Below are 20,951 nucleotides of genomic sequence, written 5' to 3'. Positions count from 1 at the left end.
AAACAAAGATAATGCGCCTGTGAGTTAATCATTCAACAGATGATTATACAGTAGACCTCAGGTTCACCATAATGAGACAATGGTTTATCTACAATTTGTTTGGGTAAAATCATTTTCTCCTTATAAATTACAACAAACAGGGTGTACATGATGACATGAGCATTAGGGTATTTTATTACTGTTAAAACCAAACCTTGTTGTTGTGTTTGTTCGCATCAGAGGGTTGCACGTGTACAATAAGCAATGGGCAGTCTTGTACATTTGCCAAATTGTAGTGTGAATTTTATATCCTCAACTATTTGCTCTCTTCTATGTACATGGAAATTCTAGTGGGTTACTATCTATATTCTAGAACTACAGTGGAAGTCATCATAATTTCTAGTACCCTAATTTTACAATTGAGTAATCATTTCATTGTATTTTCACCGAAAGGAGATAGGTACTCTATATGTGGTAAGATAAATGAGTCATTAAACTGAGACAATCGCCACTCACACATGTGCAAAGACACGCACACGTGCATGAACGTGGCATATAGTACACACACACACACACACACACACAAACACACACACACACACACACACACACACACACACATACACACCTCTGTTGCAAAGTCTAAGTCATGTGAGAGCACATAGGACATGAGATAACCTTGAACATTTTTCAAACAGTTCACATGCAGTAGAATTTAATGTGCTACATAAAAAAACAATTTGTTATGTTTGTTTTAATGTAATTATGGGTACATTTCCAGTATTGTGCTTGAATTCCCTACATCTGATAGGCCTGGCCAGTTTACCTGTTTTTGTCAACTGAAAAAAATGTGAAATTTACTACATATTCCTTTGGTAATAAGAGAAGGGATGAATGTGGAAAGTCAAAATGTTTTGACATTTTAGGTTAGTTTCCCTGTCCTGAAGACAGAAAGGGAAAAAAATCCCCTTGCCACACTGTGAAAATAGTATGAGAGACCATCACAAAATTCATTTCAGAACTGTGATCTGTTCTTTTTGTGACCTTTTGTTGTCTACTCTATCATCTGCTGCACCCTTCTCAGCCTCGCCCTACCTCTAACTCATGGATCAGAGTCATTATGACATGGCTGTGCCCACATTCTATTGCTAGAGTGAAAATTAATATTGCAGCTTTGTTGTTCTCACTCAACTGTTGATGATATTGTACTGACAGATGCTACACATTGTGCAGGCAGACATGCGAGTTATGTCTTAGCTACACACAGGGACTTTTATTTTTGTTTAAATGGTTTAGTAGGCAGTCATTTCACAGTATACATTTGCTATGGAAATGTCAGCTCACAAGTTGTCTTCATAATTGACATTGTAATTGGTTAAGGCTTGAATGCAAAAGTGAAGGAATGCAGAGGAGCTGATTAGATAGCTGTCTGGACACACACGTGCGCACAGAGACTAACAGTCCTATAACAAACACCTCGGTGACCTATGATCTCTCGACTTACTCACTCACGTCTTTCATCAAACGAGTTTGAGGAGAGCAGGCCTCAATGTCACATTTCAGTGACAGTAAATAGGGGTTATTATAGTGCCTAATTTATTGTTTTCACAAATAACAGGCAAACACTCATTACATAATTTTCATTGTGTTTTTAAGGATGGGAATTTGACTGGATTTCCTGAATTGCTAATATATTTTTTTTCTTAATTTCTGGTATTGCTTATATGTAAATTCTGAAGAAGTGGGCTCTCACCTCTAAATAATATCTTGTTAAGGTTCCTAAGAGACCATACTAGCTAAGCGTCAATTCCATTCAAATCCAACACAGCCTCCAGTAATATGTTGCAACACAAAGCATTGTTGGTATGTCACTGTTAGGAAGAATGTGTCATGCAATATCTGTAATGTACAGCCTGACAGGCAAACATGACGCACGCGAAGTGAGAAGGTGATGCCACGTAAAAGCATTTGATTGAGGTTGACATATTTGGCGTATTCTGTGGACACACCTACATAGTTCAAAAGCAGAAAATACAACTTGACTTTTTGCAATTTGCCAAATATTCTTACCATCTTTTGCATTGTATAAAACACCCATCCTTATGATGGGGGAACATATTTCAGAGCCTGTGATGATTAAGCAGTGATCGGAATAATTGCTACTGTCACACTAAAAAAACAGGGCATAAAACCTATATTAAAAACAAATAACAAACTTGACTTCACATGTTTTTCATTAAAAAATATTTACCACTGAATTCATCTAGAGTAGCACTGCAAATGTTTGAATATGTTAAAATATGTATACTATACATTGTAGATATTTCAATGTGGAGCAGTTTTTTTCCCCCTGAGAAGTAATTGACAAATGGTTGTAGTAACAATGACAGAGTGCATTAACGCGGCTATTCGCGGAATGAAATGAATGTTGAATGACTGCATTGAATTTAGTTGTTCTGGTTTAAGAGGTACTTCTATATTATATCTAATAATAAAATACATTGCTGAAACTGTATAAAATATTACATACAATTTTAAACCTCGTCTATTTTCACATTGTATGTGTTTGTTGGTTTGATATCTTCCCTCTCCTTTCCCATGCATATCGCTGGCCGCATCATCAATAACTTGAGCCACACAAAAGCAGCTAATTTAGGTCCGCCACTTTCTCCTGTCATGACTAATGAGGTTTCCCTTCGTTTGTGTATTAGTCTCGCTCTGCTGTGGCCGTACCCCCGGGAACGGACCACTGCTGTGCAGGTAAGCCCAAACAGATGACAGGGCAACTGAGTGGAAATAGAAACAATAGACTTCTATTGGAAGATGTGTTCAAATTCAAAACTCAGAGGTTGTTAAAACCAACTGATATATTTAACATTAACACATGAAAATGTAGTTGATTAACTTTAGTGCTTACCCCCTACTAAAAGGCAATCTGTAAAATATCAGATAAGCACTGAGCCCCAGACTTGACATGGATAAAATAAATAAATAAAAATTGACCTCGCTGCAACAATTCTGTGCACATACTTTGCACGGATGATTTTATGTTTCTTACTCAAAAAGTATTTGCATATACGGATGAAGTATAAACTTATTCACACAATCTAGTTTACAGTTAATTTCTCCCAATATTTAAGTATTTGAGAGAGTGACAAATAAGGTTTCTCCTCAACTGCTAAGGAATAGCAATTTGAGAGCACCATGTCTGTTTCCTTCTATTGCAGCATTATTACTAAATGCACCTTGTGCCCTCAGTTTATTGCATTTTTTGGCGCACACAATAGGGAACTCATGCAAAAGGCACTCAATTCCACATGAATGCAATGACTTTCTGGTACTGTTGCTGCATGAGAAAGAGCATTATGGAGGAGGAACTTTATGAGACGCACTCAAATTCAAGGCACAAGATAGAGCACCAGGCCAGTATAGTTGTGTTTTCGTCAAGTTTCATTAATTTTAGTTTTTTTTTCTTTTTCTGTAAAAAAAAAAAAACCTGACACTTCATTTATAAAGATTGGACTATAACTCCTGCAAATTGTGCACCACGAAGATTTAAATACATAAATGAGAGTGATTCACTTTGATAGCACTGATGCAAAGCCAAGTCTTTTTTTTATTATCTCTAAGCCAATTTGGAAGATTGTAACAAGTGGATGGAATGTCTGCCTTTCAAATATAACCCAAATCAACTTCTAGGAGCCTGTCCTTTCAGGAATTACATATATGCCATGCAAGCCTTCTAAATATGACATACGGATATGGTAATGTGATCCCAGAACAAGCTATACTAAGAAATCTGCAAACAGTGTTCTTGGAAGAAGAAAAAAAAACAACTAAAGAAAGCACACATTTCTGGGGATGAGTGAAGTTTCCAAGGGGCGAAACATAATTTGTCCATGTTAACACCTCTCTGACTTTTGGAAAGGAGCTGCTCCAAAACATTTCGACTACAGTGAGAAGCAAAGAGTCTGAGGGAAAAAAAACACACCTGATACCAAAAATTAACATGTTATTGGTGTTGTTGTGTAATTCCTCTTGTCAGCTGTTTATTTAATGTATGAAGACAGTGATCTTGGAATATTGTGTAAATGTCAAGTGCAATGTTGGGATAACTTTGTTTGTACAAAACTAAAATATCAATGATGCCTTTTGAACGGGAATACAACAGGTTATGCTCTGTGTGATTGTGCAAAACTGAGATAATTCCTAACGATATGCTATTGATAAATCTTACCCAAAGAGTACACTAAATGTCATATTATAAGTAATCATAATAAACCTTATTGCCCAAAAATGCCTTTTAGAACGTCTCTTTAAATGTATGCGATCAGATGCATGATGCACATAAGCATATATTTAAAAAGTTCAATACTTGCATAATTCAGTATAATTTGTCAAAATAAACAAGAACATTTGACACAACAAGTCATAACGACAATGTATAAATACTTTTCCTATAAGTAGAAGTGCAAATCCCCTCAGTCATAAATGAAAATAACTTAACATTTCAAGGATTAATTTACAGTACTAAAAGAAATGAACTGACAGTAACATCAGCTTTCATTGACCATAGTGACTTTTTCTTTCATTATTAGAAAGCCACTAATAATTGTGTTCATGCGTATGCAAGAAGAACTAAATGGCACAAGGTGTAGGGGTGAAAAGGTAACCAGGGTCACCTCGTGTACTACACTTGTGTGTATCGTACACAAGTCAAATCAAAGGAGGAGAACTCTGAACTGAGATAAGGTGCAATGGAAGTGATCGGACTATACGACTCCTCTGCAACATGACGAGCCAGTGCTTAGATAAAGTCATTTTATGGCAGTGGGACATGATTATCAGGTGGATGGAACATTGAGTTCATGTAATGTTCACGTTTATGCAAAACAACTTCACCTTAGACAGACCAATCAACAGCATTCTAACATTTAATATCCGTAATATCAAATGCATTGCATTGAATCAGGACAGGCAATATTGAATGTTTCATTATAAATGTTTTTTTCTTTCTTTTGTATTGTAATTTGATGCATGTATATAGGTTTTAATCCCATGTATGTCCAAAAGGTGGCAGTGTTGAGTTTTACACTGAGGCAAAAGCGCGTGAGAGCGTGCCTTTTTGGTTGCTTTTTGAATCATATTCTCCCAAAGAAGTTGAATAAAATCAAAAGTCCATAGCAAGTGGCTCAAATACACATTAAAAGTGAGACAAGTTTGATTATATATTCAAAACAATATGAAAGTAGGGTTGCAAAGGTTTTTCTTAGCCTAAAAATAGCCAAATAAGGCGAAACAACATTGCAACTGGAATAAAAGTAACCTGAGATTTTCTAAAGAGAACTCACAAACGTAAATGAACCAACAGCGTGTCTGTTTATGTCCTTTAAGGGGACAAACATGAAGTAATTTGAATGTCCCGATGCAAAGGCGAGGCGATTTAAGAGTAGGGCGAGTTTACTTCCCAGCTGGGTGTCAGCTGACTACTTTTGACAGTTGACACGGTATAGAAGCGAAAGGGGGGAGAAAAAAACACAAAGTTTGGTTTCTGTAGTCGCCTAATATGCTAATTAGCTCTCGGAGCGTGAGACCCCATTGGCTGGTCGTCCGAGACAATTTCCCACTTGCAGCCTGACGTCACGTGCGCACTAAAGCTCTTAAACTCAAGTGCTGTGTGATGCCCGCTTCAAAAAAAAAAGCGCTCCCTCGTCCGTCATCCCTCGTTCGCTCGCTCGCTCGCTCTTTCGCTCGTGGCCGGTTGCTCCGGCTTTTGGCGATGTCTCCGTGAGAAAAAGGCTGGTGGAAAAAAGTTGTGTTAAATGTTTGAAATACACTCCGCGCGCCGAGAAGGGACTCTGCTCCTCGTGTGCGCCACATCGGGCCGGCGTGCGTGCGCGTCAGCCTCCGCCGAGCGACGGCCAAAGTAGTCCTAGGCGGGCGAACTTCTTGGCTCTCTTTTTGTGACGCCGGCTCCCCCCACAAACTCCCCTCAAAGTGGCTCACGTCGTGGCCAACCAGCCCGGCGCGGCTGCTGCTCTTCAGCCCGCCTGGAGGACTGTGAACGGCGGCAGCAAGAGGATGGCATCAGAGCTGGCAATGAGCAACTCCGACCTGCCCACCAGTCCCCTGGCCATGGAATATGTTAATGACTTCGATCTGATGAAGTTTGAAGTGAAAAAGGAGCCGGTGGAGCCCGATCGCACCATCAGCCAGTGCGGCCGCCTCATCGCCGGCGGATCCTTGTCTTCCACGCCGATGAGCACGCCCTGCAGCTCTGTGCCCCCCTCCCCGAGCTTCTCGGCGCCCAGTCCGGGCTCGGGGAGCGAGCAGAAGACACACATAGAGGACTTCTACTGGATGTCCGGTTACCAACAGCAGCTCAATCCAGAAGCGCTGGGCTTCAGCCCCGAGGACGCGGTCGAGGCGCTCATCAACAGTAGCCACCAGCTCCAGTCGTTCGATGGCTACGCCAGGGGCCAGCAGTTCCCCGGCGCGGCCGGCCCGGGAGGCACCATGGGCGGGGAGGAGATGGGCTCCGCCGCGGCGGTGGTGTCGGCGGTCATCGCGGCGGCCGCCGCTCAGAATGGGGCTCAGCACCACCACCACCATCACCACCACAGCAACAACAACCACCACAACGGGTCCAGCGGAGGAGGGGGCGGCGGCGGAGGTGGTGGTGGCGGCGGCGGCGGTGGCACCGGCCACCACCACCACCATCATCATCCGGGCCCCGGTGTCCAGTCCAACGGCGTCTCCGGGACCGGCCACCACCCGCACATGCGCCTGGACGATCGCTTCTCTGACGACCAGCTGGTCACCATGTCCGTCCGCGAGCTCAACCGGCAGCTGCGGGGGGTCAGCAAGGAAGAGGTGATCCGGCTGAAGCAGAAAAGGAGGACCCTCAAGAACCGAGGCTACGCACAGTCGTGTCGCTTCAAGCGCGTCCAACAACGCCACGTCCTGGAGGGCGAGAAGACGCAACTGGTGCAGCAAGTGGAGCACCTCAAGCAGGAGATCTCCAGGCTGGTCCGGGAGAGGGACGCGTACAAAGAAAAGTATGAGAAGCTCATCGGCAACGGCTTCCGAGAAAGTGGCTCCAGCAGTGACAACAACCCGTCGTCTCCAGAGTTTTTCATGTGAGTCTCCACAATTTCACAAGAAAGAAATCATTGATGAGTTACTTTACTCACAACCACTTTCAACGTTTTTACTTTTTTTTTCATTTTCACTTTCTTTTATTATCATTATTATTATTTTTGTTATTATATTATATTATTATAATTATTATTATTTGGGGATTTCCCCACAAATGCCCTATAGAAACATTTTGTCCTCTTTTCATTTGTTCACACATTTTAAACAGATTGTTGATTCTGATGTGGAGAGATTTTTCAGTTGACAGAACTTTCATCTACTTTTCTATATGAGAACCACCTGTCACTATAATTCTAAACCCTCATTAGATTTGCAGTGTGATATGGACACAACTTAGTTCAGCAAGTGCATGCGTGCACTTCACTTGCCCTTTGACATGTTTTATTTTTAAGTTTGAAATCAGTGTGCAGATACTTGTTAAACTGCATTCATGGAACTCTTTCCAAACTTAAAGGACTGCCAGCCATGTCATGCATTTGCTTCTTCTTCTTAAAAAAAGACTATGTATTCATTGTTTTTTCAAAGAGTTATTGAACTACTCTGCATGCTGGACATGTATGTTCTTTTTTTATGCCGTTTTGTTTCTCTGTGCTGTCTTTTTTTTATTATTATTTTATGAGATGATCTCCAGCATGGCATTCATATTTCATTTATGCCTCCTCACTTTTTTGGGACAGCTATACAAAAAAGTGACAGGACTCCCCACCTTTGTACAGTGCGATGGCGTTTCAGCTGTGTTGAAGTGCACCTCCACCCAGCGTCTTTATAGTCTTGAATGAATAGATTAGGAGTGGATCAGCAGGGAACCTGGTTTGAAGAGGGGGAGAAAAGAAAAATAAACTTTTTTTGTACCGTTATTTAAATATTCTTCTGCATTTGACTAAAGATGAAAGTGTAATATAAGTACAAATATGTATAAATTCAATTTGAATGACAAAGCAAAGTTCTAATGTTTGAAGCATTTTAGACGATTAATAGTATCGCTCAAAAGCAAAAAAAAAATATCTGGACGTTATTTGACTAATTTGGGTCAAGTGGATGCAGTGAACAGAATTGTACAGTGCACTTACAGCATACGAGCAAAATGTCCCTTTGCCACAATTATTGAAAAGCAACTTTGTTTGGCATTTAAGATTCTCATGCTTTGGAATTTTTGTAAAGAAGCTGAAGTTCTGTGAGTGTAGCGCACAAAACATTCTGGCCTGTCATCATGATGTAGGGAGTTACGAACAAGTATTTTCCACAGTTATTTGGCCCATGTTTGGTATTTGTAACACATCATACGTTCACCATCACTTCAGGAGTGAAGATGTGTTGACTTCAACAAACTCAATATTTGCAAAGCAATAACACTGCTCATAATTGATAATGTCTGGACATTGTTAGATGGTCAGGGATTGATACCCTGCATGTACAAATAATATAAAAAAACAGGGAATTCCTTTTGACTATATGTGAAATAATCGTACATCATACATACATATAAATATATATAAATATATATTTTGCTGTGCAAAATTATTTCACTCACTAACCATATGTGATGTTCATATGTGCTTGTTTTGTCATTTCATACAATTAAACGATATGCAATAAATGTACAATTGCCTTCAATAAGTTTCTACTTTTTCTTTAACTTGTCCTTGGACTTTTCATCAAGATTCAAACATAACAAAGCAAGCAGAGAATTCCATCATGAAAAGTTTTATAGCACAACAACACAATTGTTTTTTTTTCCATTTCATTTTGTTTTTTTCCTCATGTATTGTTTACCCTCTAGCCCACCCAAGAATATGATTCTCGCTGTTGGAATTTGCCCCAAATTATTTGGCGAGGGAGGAAAAAACAGTTCATATTGAAATTATTAGAAGCAGAGATGTCCTCCATGCAAACCCTTCAAGACAGGACCACATATCACATAATTATCTAAGCAGTCACTTGTATTGTTTTGTTAATTATACAGCCAGCAATTTGCTACAAATGTTTTCTTCTAAAGATAAACTTAAGAGCATTAAATCAATAAACTTTTTTTAATATAAATTGCAGTAAAACATGCAGCAAATATATATATATATATATATATATATATATATATATATATATATATATATATATATATATATATATATATATATATATATATATATATATATATATATATATATATATATATATATATATATATATATATATATATATATATATATATATATATATATATATATATATATATATATATATATATATATATATATATATATATATATATATATATATATATATATATATATATATATATATATATATATATATATACATACACATACACATACACATACACATACATACACACACATACATACACACACATACACACACATATATACATATCCACATATCCACATATATATGTATATATATGTATATATGTTTTGACTATACATTTGGTATGTGCATGTATCCTATGACTTTTTCATTTCATGCATTGTGCTGCTTGATGTGTTTTTTGGACAGAGTTTATGCATTCACACTCGGTCATTTCAATTCCACCCCACCACTTCATCCTGTTTGTCTAAAGGCCTGAATGTTGGTTCAGCTAGCAGTGTCCGAGTGTAAAGGGGGGGTACACGAAGTGGACAGTCACGTCATATGAGGGGGTGCTGAATAAGGTGCCAATACCAAGGGGGAGAAGAAACTCTATCCTGTAATCTGGTCGCTTGTTGGACACCTCTTTCAGAGCATTCTAAATTATAAATATATACTTATATATAAAACTCGGCTAAACGTTTACCCTTATAAGGACTTCTTTTAAAAATGTAAGCAATGTAAGCAAGAAAAAAGTGTCTATTGTGCATCTTATCCTCCATTGTTCTAAGACAATTACCTTGATGTACCAGGAATGACTGACATTATTGTGAAAACCTTTTGGGTGCATTTTCCGAAAGGGGGAAAAAAAAAACTATAATAGGACTACTCGTACAAAGCATCAAATGATAGACGCAGTCTGCATTGATCAATTTTCATACAAAACTCGTCTCACTCAAAGCAATTTGTGACACATTGGGTCATTTTGCTCACCAACGTATGCATGTCTGCTTTTATTCCAGTGATTTCCTCAGAGATGTATGCTGTTTTGCGCAGCCGAGAGAGAAGAGGGACTGAGACAATAGTTGGGCTTGTGCTGAATTAAATGGTTTTGCTGATGATTAATAGTGGTGTGGCCCACTGACTCCTGCGATGTAGGGATGATAAATCGAGAGCGTAGCTCCGTGCAGCTGTGCCGCTGTCGGGTCTTTGCATGCGTGCACATGCTAAGCAAGTCACGGCCAAGCCGTCCTCTTTCCTCACTGTATCTAATTACATCTATTTGATCTGGGATACAGTATTGCTATTTTCATAAAAGAGGAAAATATTGAAAGGCTTGAGAATAGATGATGTCCGTTTGATTTTTACACCCACTCTGACAACGTATTCAAAAGGAATCTTTTATATAACGGAGGCCTTTTTTCATTGATTTTATAGCCAAGTGTTGTGTTATATTTTTGGGGGGATGTAAAAATGGTTTTGATCCACTTTTAAACTCTTTTTGCATGCCTGTTTTGATTGTTGCTCTGTTGGTCTTCAACAATTTGAGGTAAACTATCAGCAAACTTGCTTCCCTTTGCTATTGTAAACAAAGTTCGGCTAACTTCAAATTGATGGGCATCGTTCTGCCCTGAGTGTGTGATATTTTGGTGGCTGAAGTTTGAGCTAGTTAACAAAAACACCACGCATACCCACACAGAGCAAAATATGTGGCATGATGCAGCTTGCAGTTAACATGGGTGCAAAGTTTTAAACACTTCAGAAAGAAGAACAGAAAAATCTGAATCTGTTGTGTTGTCGCTCGAGTTGTGTGTATTCATGTTGTTTTTCTTGTCTAACACGCATGTCACGTGTACAGTAGGTGTGAATATGTGCGTGTTTGTCTTCCCATGTCCACGTACATGTACAGTATCACCTTGTCATCTACACAAGCAAAGGATGAGTAGAGGTCAAAAGGGACAACACACAAGGCTGCTTTCAAAGTCATTAGAGTAATCTCTGCCCCGGGGAGTCCACGCTCATTTCCTCAGCCCAGAAACCACCAAATGAGATGGACAAGCACATCCGGCACACCACAAAACTCAGTCAAATCTGAATTATCTATTGTTTCTGCCCATTTCCTGCATTTTCCCCAATATCTCAGAGATATTATTTAAAGTAAAACTCATATTGTTATTAAAAAAATAACACTTTATATCTCTGATATATTGATTAAAAAATGAATGGTCAAAATGCCAGGATATAGTACTTTAAAATAACATGCTTATAGTAGTTTGCACACACTCTAAATTGATTTATGCTTGATGGTATTTGCACATCAAAATATTGAGAACCATTCACATTCTATTATGTCTTACTAAGTGGCTGGTCACTGCGCCAAAAAACATGGACAAGCAAGAGCTCCCACCGCAGCCAGTACCTGCTTTATATACTTTTATAGGTGGTGTAGTGTTGTTCGTATGCCTTGGTTGCTTTACACTGTACCCCTATTTTTGTGATGAATATTGTCTGACAGAGCCCAAGATGCACTGATGTTAAAGTGCTGCAAATGTTGTGTCAGCCTGATTCTACACATAATACACACGCATCAAGCATACTATGAACCAAGCTTTGTTGTATACTTGAAGATGTGGCCATGTATAGAATTAACCAATCACATTCACAAATATGCTATAGGACTGTCAGCACAGACCTGTGACAATTTAAAGTACCACTGATTAAGCCCAAATACGGTTCAGTGGTTTCAGTAGACTTTTTAATACTTGCTATCAAACCCTGAAGGTTTTGTGCAAGATGCTACCACCTACAGGCCTAAATGACATCAAGTTTTTTTTTTAGCATTTGCGCTTGTACCAAACAAGTCATTTGGAATAATTGCCATGTGGAACCAATCTTTCTGCACTATCACCAGAAATATGACTATGGATATTGGTCTCCACTGTGTGAAACAGCTTTTACATGCAGGGAATCCCCTCAAATAATTATAATTAGTTTTAATATTTCTGGTTCAATGAAACTCTTGGTAATCATAATGATTGTTTCTCTTCATATATTTTTCATTCATTTTGGATGATGATGACTGCCTTCACTGTGTTCCACGGTGTCTTTCAGGGGTGCCCAATCAGGGGTTAACGGGTTGGTACAGGTTTGGTAGCCATTTGGTGCTGGTCAGCCAGAGAAATAAATATTAATGTAATTTAGAAACCTTTTCAAAGTGTATTTTGGTCGGATAATTAAATATTTTCGGTTTATTGGTCTTTTCTGAAGTTCGGGACGCTTTGGAAGTGGCTGTCATACATTGTTTTACTCAAACTAGTACAGCGGTTCAGGGAAGAGTTTTACTGGTCTGTGGTGAGAAAAAGGTTGAGGACCACTGGTGTATTTAATACGGTACCTTGACATTTTTATCTTTTTATGCTACCCTAGACTAACACGCTTTAAAAAATGAGATTGTTTTGAAACCGCGCTAGCTCTGTGATTCACAGAAAGAACTTACGAGAAAAGCTGAACTTTCTTTGGGGTTAATTGGAGGATGTTTAAATTTTAGCAGGCATGTGCTGAGTCCATATAGAATGAGAGTGGTTAATTCTGAAACGAGCCACACCATTTTTCAACAGGTTTTTCTCTTGATGTGTTTTACTTCTATCAAAAATATGGATTTGGTTAAAAAAAAAACTAAAAGGGCATTGTGGAGGATCTTTTTCCTCCAAATTATTTATCTCATTTTATTAATTCTATTTTTGACAAATATCATTTGACATTTTGCGTGTTGTTTTGTGTTGTCTTTGTATATCCAGCTGATGAATTGTTTCTCATCTTTAAAGCACACTGAGGAACATTTTTTTCAGAGAATCCATTTCAATCAAATTCATTTTCATCCACATGAAACAAATAGAATCCTTACTTGCTTAGCGTCCCCATTTATTTGTTTTTTAGAATCACATAAACTGACTACATTGAAGTATGAATCACAACATTGAAATGTGTTCACTGTCCCAAATGGCTTTTATATTTGAAGATGGTATTTACAGATTTCCACTAGAAGAAGATAATGAAAATCCAGTCTCCTGTCATTCTATATGAGTGAGATCAAGTGTGGAAATGCTAAACTCCTTCAGAATTAAACTGACATCAGGGAGTCATTATGGTACTTATATTCAATCTGAGAACGCTTTTGCTATTTCTATAAATTTCCCCCCCTTTTTGAAGGGGTAAGGGACTGTGCTTCAAATAGACATTAAGAGGATACGTGTGGTGTCATTAGAGAGTTGTCCTTGAGAGACTGGCTGCAGGTTATGTTGGTAATGAGGTGCTCGGAACCTGCTGTGGTAATTTTATATGTCTGTAAATGGACCCAGACCAAGAGACTTAAATAAATGCAACATCATATCAGTAGCCGCTTTACAACTAACTTTTTTTTAAACAAATTTAGCAAAAAAATATTGAGCAAAAACTCAAATCAAACACTTGTATACATCCCAAGTTGCTCTATAATAAATACATAAGAAGTTGTGAAGCAGAGCTCTGATCAAGATTAGTAAGAAACAAAAATAAAAGCCACACACACACACAAACACAATTAAGGCTGTTAAGCTGTTTGTATACAATCAGTAAAGAAAGATTTATACAGCACTTATATTAAAATGCTATGATTTTATATTTCCTTTAGTGCAGTTTAGTTTCCTCAGTGGAACTGTTTGGCATCCCAGCACAGGGAGCTGAGATCTAAGCTAACATTTCCACGTAACATTTACTGTTCGACTCAGTAGCCCCGCACACCTGCTCTCCTTCTTGAAAATGAAAGTGTCTCTTATGAAGTGTCAGTGGCGAAGGCCAAAAATGCCAAGCGTCACAGTTCATTCCTCTTTGTGATAAATGTAGTCCCTTTTTGAACAATTACTATACATGTAGTTTATTGAGCTCAGCAGCTAAAAAGTATTTGTCTTCCCATTGCAGCGACACACTGCACACTTAGATATTTCGTCTCGAGTGGTTACAGTGTTTTGATGCATGGAGCTCTGCCTGTAAAGTCTATTTGCATGCAAATTTTTACATTTCCCTCTGCATCCAACACTTATAGTGATCCATGTACTGTATTCAAGCAGACAGACAAGGTGAGAAAGAATCTTGCTCAGACTGGAACTACTTGTTTCCCTATGATTGTGGGTGGCATTTTTTATGTGTTTGTGTTTGACATGTTAGCAGAGAATGACACATGCTAGAGAACACAGACAAATGACAGAAAAAGGCATAGTGTGTAATTTACCTTGATAGTCATTTATCCTCTCCTGTGTTTTTTCCCAATCTTATCTGTTTCTCTAGGTCATCCAGAAAATTCCTCCATCTGTGATTTCAAGCCCCATTCCTCTGCGCCCTTGGCTCTCTGAGGTAAAACTGAAAAGAAAAAGACAGAAAAACATTCAGTCAGCTTTTTTGGTTCTTTTTCTTTTACGCAACTAAAGTCCGGAATCTTTAAAAAGCCAACATAATACCAGATTTTGTGACAAACACATTACTTTTAAACTTTTGCATTTATTAAGTTGTCGCTAGAATATTTTTGGCCATCACAAGTCCAATGTCTTTATTTGATTTTCAATCAATCAATTATTATTGTAATTTCCTATCTGTACACTTTTTAATACAAAAAAAGTCCATCACATTTGAAAAGAATGCAAGCAGTCTCTGCAGGAATTTCTGATTACAAGCCAATGTAAATATGTTATTTAAGAAGGAAGAGTTTGATTAGAGAAATTTCTCATTCCTGTTCAAAATGGTTAACAAGTGTTCTAATAAGGGAATTGAGCACTATGCTCTAAGTAGAGCATGTCATACTATAACTTGCCTTTGCCTTTTAGTGAGTTTGCATTGTGTGGGAGATCACATCCACCATGCAAAAACACTCCAAATCTGAATATAGGAAAGGCTGAAAAGATGAGGAATGGGGCAAACAATTCTGGAGAAAGATGCTACAAAGCGGCAGTGTTTTTTTTCCTTCAAAATTGTGCCACATTTGTAAGTGTCTCAAAGTGATGCATTGTGCATCTTTACCAAGAATTGAAATGACAAATGTAACTGATCTGGATTGGACAATTTCAAGCTGGAGCCCTTCCATCTCTAAACTGGAGGCCAGATTTTACATTAAGGGAAAAAAATAGATCAGAATTTGATCCTACAGGAAAAATCCTCACCACAGAGTTGGGTTTATCACAGACTATGGCAAGAATGTGTTAGTGGAAAGCATGGAATGGCCCACCAGTATTGGTGACCTCCACCCAATTGAACATTTGTGCGATCAGCTCCTGCAGGCTGTTTGTGCCAGAGGTGCCAAACACAACCATGTCATCTGGCTGGTGACAAAAGCTGGTTGAATAATGGGATGCTATTCCAGAGCAGTATGTGACCAGCATGAGGAGGACGCACCAGGCCGCCGTGGTTGTGGATGGCTCATCCACAAAATATGGTGGCTTTCTTATTGTAAAAAAAATAATTGTTAAATTAAATTTATATCTTCTTTCTATACATCTTACTCCTCCAATAGAACCCAAAAACTAAGCAACAAACATTGTAAAAAAATATTTATTTTCAGCACCAAATAACCAAGTAATTTTTTAATTGTTATTTCCACAACATGATTACTTATACCTACTCCTCAACCTGCAGATACATGTTCCTTCCAAATGTGTCATTCCAGAATCAAATAAAGTCTTCCCAAGGGTACATGATTTACTGCCAAGAAGCACTGGCACAGAAAAACAATTAACATGGCACCAAACACAATCTGACTCCTTCCAAAAGATGACTACCAACCAGTCAAATAACTTTCTGTCGCGTGTGAGTAAAAAACATTGTGGATCCTCAAGCCCCCTTCCCAGCTGGATATATTCACCCGTGTGAACACAATTGTACTTGTTCAAAGCAACCATGGCTGATTGTCCTTGTGATTCTCAATTGTGGAGTCAGCACATAAGCATCAAGACACTAAATTGGACTTGAATTAGACGAGAATTTAGTCTTTCTGTAGCTATCTGTATTTTGCACATGCAAATTAAAGCAAATTTCATCAACCTTCTGTCTAATGCACAAATTTCAATCAAGTTTGCACAATTTACCACACAAATAACGCTTATTTAGGCATTCACCACATATATATTTTAGTGAGAATGTTTGGTTCACTTGCAGTATGTACTAGATCCAATCAAAATGAAGTACAATAAATAAAAGCAACAGCGTTTAGAGGCCATAGTCTTAGTTTTTCGGATTTGCGAAAACTCTGTAAACAAATGATCCTGCAGAAAATAAAAAAGGTAAAATATTTTTCAAAGACAAACTTTCAGAATTTAAATGATGGGAGAAGCATTGATTTTCAAAGCACATATTTGTTTTATATATGAATATGTTGTATGCAAGGTTATTAACTTGATTGGGTTTAAGTGGTCCATGTGGTATGTGATCAGAAGCTGGCCTTTCTCCAGCTCCACTTCACTTCTAGAAAGAGATAGGACAAAAGCCATCAGGAAAGACAAGGACATATCTCGTGTAGATGAAGTGTTTTAAGTGATCCCTTCCTTCTACACGTCACCACTGTGAATTAGGCGCCCTCTACTCGCGGCTGAGGGGTGGGGAGTATAAACAATGCCAAAGGAATGGATGTTAAACAAATTAAAGTGGAAAACTATGAGGATGACTATCTCAGACGGCCTCATAAATCTCTGGTCCAGCGCTCGTTGCCGATGCGGCGGCGGCTCACAGCCTGCCAGCAGAGCACAGAAGGGCCGCATGCAGTGTGGTCTGTTCTTCCTGGTCTAAACCATATTGAAGGCGCATTTTTGTTTTATGCAAATTAAAGTGTATGAGGAGAGGAGAGGGCCTATGAGCAATCTGTCCACGTAACTCAAGAGGGAGAAGCTCGATGATGGAGATGGAAAGCCAGGGTTGGTGTGTTTGCTTGTGGCAGGTGGATCTCACAAGTCAGATACGCATAGATGCAACCAAATTCACGGTTCCTCCAAAGATGCCATTCAGGACTATAAATGAGTTAGGTTTTAGGAGTCCACCTTAAATAACCCCACCAAATAGCCAGTAGGCGTTATGAAAGAAGAAACCGTAGACAAAAAAATGCAAGAGTTGAGAGTCCCAGGAGAGCTTGCAAAGATATGCTGACACGGATAAAACAGCAGGTGTGCCATGTGTATATATGTATTATTCTGTGAAAAAAGTGAGATGAATGTGTATAAATATAGACTGCAGTCGAGTGGTGTGTGTGATCACATAAGCATTCTGCGAGGGGCAAACCCAGGTTGAACTGACGTCAATGAAAAAGGTGCAGGAGTCCGATTGCTACTTTGCCTCAAATCATCTGTGTTGCCCTTCAACATGACACAGAAGCCAGTTCACATTAAATGCTAAATACACTTGTGAAACTCACAAATAACAAATACAATATCTAATCAGCATTAAATACAAATGCTATTAATTCTTCAAAATATCTAACAGGACATGTTGATGAATTATGCTTTCAATTTTCCAAGGAAGTGTATGAATTCATAGTGTAAAAGGTTGAAAGCCGAGGATAAACCACAGTACGTTCCAAACAAAATTGCACCATGTTTGTGAACAAAGATCGGGGCAAAATAGTCTTAAATCTGGTGGTCTTAGATGAAAAAAAAAAGTCTACAAAGTGAACACAATCTGTACCTTAAGTTCATTTTACCGTCTAGATGTTAAATGAATCTGTACCTTAAGTTCATTTTACCGTCTAGATGTTAAATGAACCTAAAGTGAAATGTAGTTAAAATAAAAGTAACCATCGTTTGTGTGATATGACTCTTGGCATTGGCTTCAGAAGCGGAAAGTTCAATAAATTCATAAAACCAGATTGCTCCACATTCTTCAATGTGTGTACATAAAACAAAATTAAGTAATAGAAAAAAATACAATCTAAGAAACACAACCTGTCAGTAGCCCCAGTGATGGTCAAAGACCAAATATGTAATGAATAATATTAAGAGAGAGCTGGAATGGATGTGCCTGGGAGGTGAGTGTCTTCTCATTTACTTAACGTATAACTTAACCACATGATGGACATTTTTTTCTCCTTGTGTTTAATACTACATGTTTTGATGAAGCACTGCAGAATATGGTGATGTCTCAGAGAACAAACAAACATTCTAATAGAACAAATATCACAACGTTTGTTTCACTTTCTCATTTCCCCAGCCAATTAGACCAATGCTGGAAAATCAACTAGCCCAACCGGCTGGAAAACCATACCACTCAGACCTCTAATCGATGCGCAATGACCAAACCCTAGGCCCAATGTGAAAAGGCGCTTGCCCAGATTTCACCAATATCCACCTGGCTGCAAGAGTCAATTTACATGTCACATTTAGACAAAATGATCCAGTTACCCATCCAAAAGTATCATTAACATCCTCACGTCAGTGTTTTGCACATCGTAGCAGTTTGTTCACGTCAGTCACACATCCTCAGAGCTGCATGTATTTACAGACTAGCTCTTCTACAGTATCACAGTGGGGTCTATTTCTGAGTCCCAGGATGTTGCTCTCCACAATCGAGGGCAGGTGACATCGATCCAGATTGACCTCTTGTGTGGAGGGGAAAATTAATGAGACAGACTAAAGTGCAGAGGCCTGAGAGAGATGGTAGGGAGGGGTAGGTATATAAACAACCTTCTGGATGATTAATCAAAGAATCGTTCAGAAAGGGTAGCACGGTGGAGAGTGTTTAGTACGTCACATTTTTTTAAATCAAGGGTTCCGTCCATGCTCTTGCCTTCCTGTGTGCCGTTTGGGTGGTCTTTCATGTACACGAATATTCTGCTTTCCTCCCACATCCTAATTACATGCTTGATAGGCTGATGGACCACTCAGTGTCCCTAGATTGAGGATGGCAGGGATAGGCTTCAGCACCCCCACGACCTTCGTGAGGATAAACGGCTGGGTTGAATATGAATGAATCATTCAACAAGCATTCCCTCTTTAACCCTTTTCACCTCCCTCACTGTGAGGGTGGGAGAAACTGGACACTTCTAAGGAGCCTTTCACTATTTTTAGGCCTGGTGACCAAAAGATACTTGAACGTTAAAAATAAAGACAGTCATGTACAGTGAGATGGGAGCAGCGTGCGTCACTAACAAGTATCAAGCACAGATATAAGTTTGAGCTCCTAACGAGCCAAGAGAGGCTATGCAAGGCTTCGTCTGTATGTGGAGTGGTGCTAGATTTAGTGTAATGTGCTTGGACAGTGCTCCACTCTGCTAATTATTTCCTTGAGTTTTCAGCAAAGAACACCTCTTTCGCTAAAACAAGGGAGGATCGGGAGTAAGTGCTTAGTCAGCCTTGTTTTAAGATAGTTTTGGGTCTCGGGTGGACTGTCAGGGAAGTGGAATAGCCTGGGACTTTAGGGAGAGGACATCATCACCTATCAGCAAAGGGGAGGAGTGTAGAATGCTGCAATTTGGGACATTTGTGTATGTACTGCCCTGATTTGGTCAGTTCATTTCAGAAAGGTTTTTGCTTTGAACAGCACAGACACATGCAAAACATCATTTGATCAATAAATACAGGGGTGTGAGATAGAAGCTAGAAAGATACCAAAATGTTTCAATTAGAAAAATGGAGATTCTAGGACTCTACCTTGGAAGTGAACTGAACTCACTGCAAACAAAAACAAAAAAACACAAACTGTGTGTCCTAAAGTTTAATGGAAAAAATAAATGTCCCTAGTCAGCTAATTTAATGATAAAACATCATAAACATACACAATGAATATTTAAGTGGTGGTGCTATAGCACTGAAATGATATTTTAAAACCAGCGTCACAGCAAAACACTAATACCACAAAGCAATAGTTTGCAGCCTCTTTTTCATTTTTAAAATCTTATCTATTTGAACAAATATTTCATAAGGTATATTAGAAAAAGCTTTGTTGTCACCATTTAAAATATTCAATAAGAAAATATACTTTGTACCAAGAGTGATTTGAGCAACCAGCAAGATAACAAGACAAATTAAACATGTCACTCACGTGACCTAAATACAACAACCAAGCAGAAAATGTGAACACAGTTCCATGAAGTCCCACTTTCACACAAGGGATCAAATAACCAAATCGACAATTTAACAATAAAAATGTATGTTAATTCTTTCCTGCCTTGAACTTAAACCTGCATCTAATTCCATCAAACAAATGTCTCCATCTCAACCTTATTCTGTCTTACCGCCTTTTAGCACCTCCTGTTAAACTTCCAACAAATTACTTCTCTCCTCAAAATCAAGTTTTCCACACTTCTTACCCCTCCCCACTACATTGCACCTGCTTGCTTTTACTCCCTCTCCCATTACACACACACACACGCACACACACCTCCACTTCCATTCTCCCCCTCGTTAGCTTGATGAATGGCTTCACTGCAGGGAAAGTGCTGATTTTCATCCCTCTGTCTGATTTCTGCTGGCTGTTATTAATTTCAAACACTCAGAGAAAAGCAAGCGAGTCGATAAATAAGGAAATGAACACACTTCATCCTGCCATGCCGTAGCACTCGCAGTCAGTCACCCTCTGCAGATGCTAGGCCTGGATTTAGTGTGTTCAGATCCACACTTGAATCACTGGGGGCTTCAATATTTCTACTTCTTAAAAAAAAAAACGACAGTAAACAAAAAATATTTTTGCAACTTCTGCATTATTTCTCATGACTGAAGAAAAAA

General features: G+C 38.7%; 1 protein-coding gene and 1 long non-coding RNA gene across 2 annotated transcripts in view; one reads left to right on the top strand and one right to left on the bottom strand.

Moving 5' to 3' along the window:
* LOC144193915 (uncharacterized) overlaps positions 1-20,951 on the bottom strand; it is a 230,871-nt gene that overhangs the window by 39,061 nt on the left and 170,859 nt on the right. The window contains exons 8-9 of the long non-coding RNA XR_013325789.1: positions 14,489-14,616; positions 7,844-7,944 (exon numbers count right to left, since the gene is read on the bottom strand). This is a non-coding gene — a long non-coding RNA (uncharacterized LOC144193915). The remainder of the gene's footprint in view (positions 1-7,843; positions 7,945-14,488; positions 14,617-20,951) is intronic.
* Positions 5,668-20,951, top strand: part of mafa (MAF bZIP transcription factor a) — a 57,554-nt gene continuing 42,270 nt past the window's right edge. Inside the window, exons 1-2 of the mRNA XM_077712575.1 lie at positions 5,668-7,118; positions 14,545-14,610. Coding sequence (XP_077568701.1) covers positions 6,061-7,118; positions 14,545-14,572 — 1,086 coding nt within the window. The 5' untranslated portion in view covers positions 5,668-6,060 and the 3' untranslated portion in view covers positions 14,573-14,610. The remainder of the gene's footprint in view (positions 7,119-14,544; positions 14,611-20,951) is intronic.

The sequence above is a fragment of the Stigmatopora nigra genome, chromosome 3 (genome assembly GCF_051989575.1).
Source record: "Stigmatopora nigra isolate UIUO_SnigA chromosome 3, RoL_Snig_1.1, whole genome shotgun sequence".
NCBI lineage: Eukaryota > Metazoa > Chordata > Actinopteri > Syngnathiformes > Syngnathidae > Stigmatopora > Stigmatopora nigra.
Note: the sequence above shows the minus strand (reverse complement) of the source record. Positions and strands in the feature narration are given on the sequence as shown.